Source organism: Trachypithecus francoisi, unplaced genomic scaffold (assembly GCF_009764315.1).
Source record: "Trachypithecus francoisi isolate TF-2019V2 unplaced genomic scaffold, Tfra_2.0 Lachesis_group13, whole genome shotgun sequence".
Taxonomy (NCBI): domain Eukaryota; kingdom Metazoa; phylum Chordata; class Mammalia; order Primates; family Cercopithecidae; genus Trachypithecus; species Trachypithecus francoisi.
The window spans coordinates 40,573,385-40,580,888 of record NW_022681458.1 but is presented as its reverse complement, the minus strand read 5'-3'; the positions used below and the strand labels follow the sequence as shown (position 1 = coordinate 40,580,888).

At 42.5% G+C, this 7,504-nt stretch overlaps 1 protein-coding gene across 3 annotated transcripts in view; it reads right to left on the bottom strand.

Annotated features, from left to right (window-relative positions):
- Positions 1-7,504, bottom strand: part of ORC2 (origin recognition complex subunit 2) — a 62,966-nt gene that overhangs the window by 3,449 nt on the left and 52,013 nt on the right. For all 3 annotated transcript variants that reach the window (XM_033231991.1, XM_033231993.1, XM_033231992.1), the window contains 2 exons: positions 1,506-1,567; positions 868-986 (listed from right to left, as the gene is read on the bottom strand). In XM_033231991.1, coding sequence (XP_033087882.1) covers positions 868-986; positions 1,506-1,567 — 181 coding nt within the window. The remainder of the gene's footprint in view (positions 1-867; positions 987-1,505; positions 1,568-7,504) is intronic.

The following is a 7,504-nucleotide window of genomic DNA, read 5'->3' as shown; positions in this document are numbered from 1 at the left end:
TTTGAAATAGGGTTTCACTCTTGCCCAAGCTGGAGTGCAGTGGTGTGATCATGGCTTACTGCAGCCTTCACCTCCCAGGCTCAAGTGATCCTCCCACCTCAGCCTCCTGGGCAGCTGGGACTACAGGTGTGTGCCACCACAACCAGCTCTTTTTTTTTCCCCCCCATAGACAGGGTCTCGCTGTGTTGCCAGGCTGGTCTCAAACTCCTGGGCTCAAATGATCCACCCACCTTGGCCTCCCAAAGTGCTGGGATCACAGGCGTGAGCCACCACGTCTGGCCTCCTAGTCTTCCTTTAGATCTCAGCTCAGTGGTCTCTTCTGATATCTATCCATAAATAGGTCAAATCCACCTATTTAAATAAATTCTTTCAGAACTATGTACTTTCTAATCATAGGACTTCCTTACAGTTAAAATTTTATGTATGTGATTACTTGACTAATGTCCATCTCCCCCATTAGACTTTAAGCTCTATAAGAAAAGCAATCAAGTTTTTGCTTACTACTGTATCCTAATACTTAGTGCAATATCTATGCAGTTAGTACTCAATAAATATAGACCAAATTAATGAATAAGCAATAGGGAAAAAACCAAAGAACAAATATTTGACTCACACCATGTTTCTAATTGCCTATTACTCTGGACTAGAACATATGAGGAGTTTTCTGCTCTGCTCTGCTCTGCTCTGAAGCAGGGTACTTCTACCATGGCTCTTTCTACAAACTCAAATGGCATATCCCCTAAATGAATCTGCGACCCAACGCGGGACGTCAGTTTCAAAATCAGATCTGAGTCAAAGGTATACTTGTCCTTAAGTAAATGATATAGACTATTCCTGGCATACAATGCTACAACAGTGGAGTCTTACCTTCTTTGTTCTTATAAGCTTGTGGTCCCTAAATTCAGTTAACTGGGCCCGGAGTGTCAGCTCACTATTGACAAGGAATGCCTCCCGACACTGCTGGTAAAAATCTTGAAAAGAAAGGCCTGGCAAGTTCAAAAGGATATGAACATAAGTCAGCACTTAAGACATGACCCAATATACAAACACCCATACAAAAGAACACAGAATAAAAGTGCTATTTGCATGTTATCCCAGAGCAGTGAACAAGTATTGATAGGACTTTTAAAGAAGGAACAAGTAAGTCATGAGAGCAGAACAATTATTAAAATGTTTGTTGAAATCATTTCTGCCAAAGGGGAAGACAATCTCCTAAGATGCCCAGAATATGAAAAATATGTAATTGGCAGATACACATCCATAGTTAGCACAGAACATTTTTAAAGTAAGCTGGGTTTGTCTTTCAATTTGTGTTGGCAAACACCTTGCTCCGCAGTGGATCTGTAGAGCTACTTGAAAATTTGCTATGTGGCAGACATACCCATCATGAGTGACCACTTACTCACTGCTGTGAAAAACTACACTGCTGTCATTAAATTCCAGAGAAAGGAAATGTATGGGGTAAAACAAAAATTACACAATTGAATGTCATAAATATTGGATACCAGTGTAAGAAGGGTTATCCTGGTTGTCCAGCTGGTACTTTATTAGTAGCCTGAAAATTCCCCTAAAAACAAAAAACAAGAATTTAAATCCAAAATGTTAACATCAAAAGGTAACAACTAATAGTAATACACAAAGAAAATGTCAAATACTTGGCCTATCTGCATTATCTTCTGTGCCTCCAAGGAATATCATATCCTTGCCTACTTAAACAGAAAGCTTTTTATTTCTTCTAAAGAAAAATATAGGCCGGGCGCGGTGGCTCAAGCCTGTAATCCCAGCACTTTGGGAGGCCGAGACGGGTGGATCACGAGGTCAGCAGATCGAGACCATCCTGGCTAACATGGTGAAACCCCGTCTCTACTAAAAAATACAAAAAAAAACTAGCCGGGCGAGATGGCGGGCGCCTGTAGTCCCAGCTACTTGGAGGCTGAGGCAGGAGAATGGCGTGAACCCGGGAGGCGGAGCTTGCAGTGAGCTGAGATCCGGCCACTGCACTCCAGCCTGGGCGGCAGAGCGAGACTCCGCCTCAAAAAAAAAAAAAAAAAAAAAATATAGGCTGAGTGTGGTGCCTCACACCTGTTATCTCAGCACTTTGGGAGACTGAGGTGGGAGAACTACTTGAGCCCAGGAGTTTGAGACCACCCTGGGCAACACAGTGAGACTCTGTCTCTATAAAAAATTAAAAAATCAGCCAGGCATAGTGGAATGCGCCCATGGTCTCAGCGACTCGGGAGGCTGAGGTGCAAAGATCACTTGAGCCTGGGAGCTTGAGGCTGTACTTGAGCAACAGACACCCTGTCTCAAAACAAATATGAAAATATTTTTTTCTTACTTTTTAGGTTAGCCTTGGTAGAAAAGTTGGAATACAGAATAACATCTAAAGAGAAAAATATCAATCCAATATCCATTAACACTTGGTATTGAGATCATACAGGATATGCTGTTGTCTCAAATCTTTGTGGAATGAAGCGGGTGGAAATACCATAAATTCATACATTTATATACTGCATATACCACTTTATACCTTGCTTCTTCACTTTTTGATTTTTCCCATGTCTTTAAAACTTCTCCTAAACAAGTTTTTCTTTTTTTCTTTTTTTCCATCTGTAAGAAGAACTTAAGGAATTTTTAAAAGCTGCTTATCTACCATGTACCATAAACTTACCATTTCCCTATTGGTTTGGATGTTTACATTATTTCTTTTTTGTTGTTGTTGTTGTTGAGATGGAGTCTCGCTCTGTCGCCCAGGCTGGAGTGCAGTGGCCGGATCTCAGCTCACTGCAAGCTCCGCCTCCCAGGTTCACGCCATTCTCCTGCCTCAGCCTCCGAAGTAGCTGGGACTACAGGCGCCCGCCACCTTGCCCGGCTAGTTTTTTGCATTTTTTTTTTTTCAGTAGAGACGGGGTTTCACTGTGTTAGCCAGGATGGTCTCGATCTCCTGACCTTGTCATCTGCCCCTCTCGGCCTCCCAAAGTGCTGGGATTACAGGCTTGAGCCACCGCGCCCGGCCGTTTACATTATTTCTAATTTTAGATTAAAAATAACTCTTAATGGGTGATTGGATACAGAAAAAATAATTCTGCACTAAATAAAACTGTACCTAGTTCTTCATATTCTGAATTATTTCCATAGGAGAGTGAACCAGGTAGAATTATGGGGTTGGAAGCCGTGTTACACAAACTAAGACTCCCATTAGTCCTTGGGTATGCCAAAAATTCAAAACTTATATGCATTTTCATTTTTATGCAGGTCCAGAAAACAATGACTATAATCATATTTTGGATCATCTCAATGAACACTTTTTTTTTGAGACAGGATCTCGCTCTGTTGCCCAGGTTGGAGTGCAGTGGTGCAATCTTGGCTCACTGCCATCTTGGCCTCCCAGTTTCAAGCGACTTTCATGCCTCAGACTCCTGAGTAGTTGGGATTACAGGTGGACACTACCACACCCAGCTAAATTTTTATATTTTTAGTAGAGATGAGGTTTTACCATGTTGGCCAGGCTGGTCTTGAACTCCTGGCCTCCAGTGATCCGCCTACTTCAGCCTCCCAAAGTGCTAGGATTATAGGAGTGAGCCACTGCATCCCGCCCTCAATGACTACTTTTTAACTAGGTACTACTACTAACTCCAGAGCTGAATTTTGGTTAAAATTTTTATTCAATCACCAAGTAAAGTCTAAATGATACTGGAGTTTGCAGAATCAAGCAAAATTTCAAAATAGTTCAAATAAGAAAATGTTGGCCGGGCGCAGTGGCTCAAGCCTATAATCCCAGCACTTTGGGAGGCCGAGAAGGGCGGATCACGAGGTCAGGAGATCAAGAACATCCTGGCTAACACGGTGAAACCCCGTCTCTACTAAAAATACAAAAACTAGCCGGGCGAGGTGTCGGGCGCCTGTAGTCCCAGCTACTCAGGAGGCTGAGGCAAGAGAATGGCGTAAACCCGGGAGGCGGAGCTTGCAGTGAGCTGAGATCTGGCCACTGTACTCCAGTCCAGGCGACAGAGCGAGACTCCGCCTCAAAAAAAAAAAAAAAAGAAAATGTTGAGGTCAGCACACAGACACTGAGGCATGCCAAAATAAAAAATACTTGCATTAGACTGGGCATGGTGGCTCATGCCTGTAATCCCAGCACTTTGGGGGTCAAGGTGGGTGGATCACTTGAGGTCAAGAGTTGAAGACCAGCCTGCCCAACATGGTGAAACTCCATCTCTACTAAAAATACAAAAATTAGCCAGGTGTGGTGGTGCATACCTCTAGTCCCAGCTACTTGTAGGACGCTGAGGCATGAAAATTCCTTAAAACCCAGAGAGGGAGGTTGCAATGAGCCGAGATCTCGCCACTGCACTCCAGCTTTGGCGACACCATGAGACTCCATCTCAAAAAAAAGCTTGCATTAGAGTAGCCATTGCCATATTTAATGTTGTGAGTTCTCACAATGCGTGGACCCTCAACTTTACACACAATAACTTCCAACAGTCCTTCAGCAGTTAAGGACTTTTATTATTAGTAATAACAAAACTGAATGAAGACTTTGTCCCCAATTCCATCAAAAAATTTCATTAGATAACCATTTAATGCCTATTTCAATTTTTATTTTATTTTTTTGAGACGGAGTCTTGCTCTGTCACCCAGGCTGGAGTGCAGTGGTGTGATTTCGGCTCACTGCAACCTCCGCCTCCCGGGTTCACGCCATTCTCCTGCCTCAGCCTCCCAAGTAGCTGGAACAACAGGTGCCCACCACCACGCCTGGCTAATTTTTTAGTAGAGACGGGGTTTCACCGTGTTAGCCAAGATGGTCTTGATCTCCTGACCTTGTGATCCACCCGTGTCGGCCTCCCAAAGTGCTGGGATTACAGGCGTGAGCCACCGCGCCCGGACTTTTTTTTTTTTTTTTTAAGACAGAATCTCACTCTGTTGCACAGGCTGGAGTGCAGTGGTGTGATCTTAGCACAGTGCAACCTTTACCTCCTGGGTTCAAGCGATTCTCCCTCCTCAGCCTCCCAAGTAGTTGGGATTACAGGCATGCACCACCATGCCGGGCTAATTTTTGTATTTTTAGTAGAGATGGGGGTTTCACCATGTTGGCCAGGCTGGTCTCGAACTCCTGACCTCAAATGATCTGCCTGCTTCGGCCTCTCAAAGTGCTGAGATTACAAGCATGAGCCACTGCACCCAGCCTGCATATTTCAATATTAATGCAAGGCTTTATTTTTATTTTTTGTAGAGATGGGGTCTCACTATGTTGCCTAGGTTCGTCTCAAACTCCTGGCCTCATGCAATCTTCCCTCCTCAGGCTCCCAAAGTAGTAAAATTATGGGGTGAGCCACTATGCCCGGCCGAGTTCAATGCTAATCTTATCTTCAGTGTTCAAATCAGCTTTATAGAGTAACAACATTCATTAAAATTAGCATTTGAGGGTCAACATTTGAGTCTTGTGGTGATGGTACAGCTGACTATATACATGGAGGTAGTTATACAAGGCTACAGGTAACAAAACTGCACAGAAATTTACACACACACACACACACACAAGTGCAGCATGTATAATAGTGAAATCCAAATAAGCTTGATGGATGGGATTATAACAATGTCAATTTCTTGGTTCTGATACTGTACTGTGGTTATATGAGATGGTGGTAGTTGGTGGAAGTTGGTGCTTTGGGAGGAGGGTACATGAGACTTCCTGGCATGTATTTTTGTAGCTTCTTCTGAATTTATAATCATCTCACAACAAAAAGTTAATCCCCCCACCACAAACACACAGGTAAAGAAAAATAAATTGCTGGGGAGGGGTTAAAAAAAAAGATATCCCCAGAGTCCCTGTGTACACCATCCTCTATCTATTCCTCTTTATTCTTCTCCAGGGTTAGTACCTAATTTTTTTTTTATTATTTTTAGTACCTAAAAATACCTAATTATTCTGAATTAGGTATTTTTCATTTCCATGCACATTTAAAACTTTTATTCATATTGATATATACATTTGAATACTATATGTTTTATATGGTTTTATTTCTACACCAAACATCTGTTCAGTTCAGCATTTGTCCTAAACGAAAATATCTGGTTTGGGCAATATATATCATCACACTACTATCATCCCATATAAGTCAAAATCCTGGCTGCCAATGCTGCTTCTAAACCTAGAATGCAGCTGTGCTGTGGCTTCAACTCTGCTCACTGATTTATCATTCTGTTGCATTGAGATGTTTCTATTTTGAGCCAGGGTATTTATTTTTAAATTTTGTCTATTATGCTGTGTCTTTGGAAAAAGAGGGCATGAAAGGAAAGAGTGAAAAGTATTATGCCATCTTGACCACAAGTGTCCCTTTGTTGCTCTTTAAAAACAAAAAAAGAAATTGTCTCTGCTAGACTTGCTTGTTTCTTCTTCTTTTTTTTTTTTCTTTCTTTTTTTTTTTTTTCGAGACAGAGGCTCACTCTGTCACCCAGGCTGGAGTGCAGTGGTGCCATCTTGGCTCACCGCAACCTCTGCCTCCTGGGTTTAAGCGATTCTCCTGCTTCAGTCTCCCAAGTAGCTGGGATAACAGGTGTGCGTCACTAAGTCTGGCTAATTTTTGTGTTTTTAGTAGAGGCAGGGTTTCACCATGTTGACAAGGCTGGTCTCGAGTTCTTGACTTCAAGTGATCCACCCGCTTCGGCCTCCCAAAGTGCTGGGATTACAGGTGTGAGCTACCACACCCAGCCGACTGTTTATTCTTTAGGAAACTAAATTTTCTTTCAAATTTAAAATAAAAAAATTCATTTACATTTTGATTAATTTATAGATCAAATACCTATTTTTTGGAGACAGGGTCTTGCTCTGTCACCCAGGCTAGAGTGCAAAGGCGTGATCTTGGCTCCCTTCAGCCTCCCCAGCTGAGACTATGGGTGTACACCACCACACTCAATTAATTTTTAAAACTTTTTGTGGAGATGGAGTGTCCCTATGTTGCCCAGGCTGGTCTCAGGCTCCCAGCTGGAGCAATCCTCCTGCCTTAGCCTCCCATAGTGTTGGGATTACAGGCTTGAGCCACTGTGCCTGGTAAGTCTAACACATTTCTAACATGGAAAGAATTGCTACTCTTATAATATTTAATCTACCCACCCAAGAACACAATATTTTTCATCTATCCAGCTCTTAATTATCTATTCTCAGCAAGGTTTGTTATTTTTCAACACTTCATCTTGTTAAATATAATTCTATAATTTTATGCTTTTGTCAGTGGGTAAAGTTTGTTACTAAAAGCTTCTTTCAACAGGCTAATTATGCAATTTCTTTCTTTATTATTTTTCTGAGACAGAGTCTCACTCTGTCGCCCAGGCTGGAGTGCAGTGGTGCAATCTCAGCTCACTGCCACCTCTGTCTCCTGGGTTCAAGCAATTCTCCGGCCTCAGTCTCTTGCGTAGCTGGGACTACAGGTGTGTCCACCACACCTAGCTAATTTTTATATTTTTGGTAGAGATGGGGTTTCACCATGTCAGCCAGGCTGGTCTC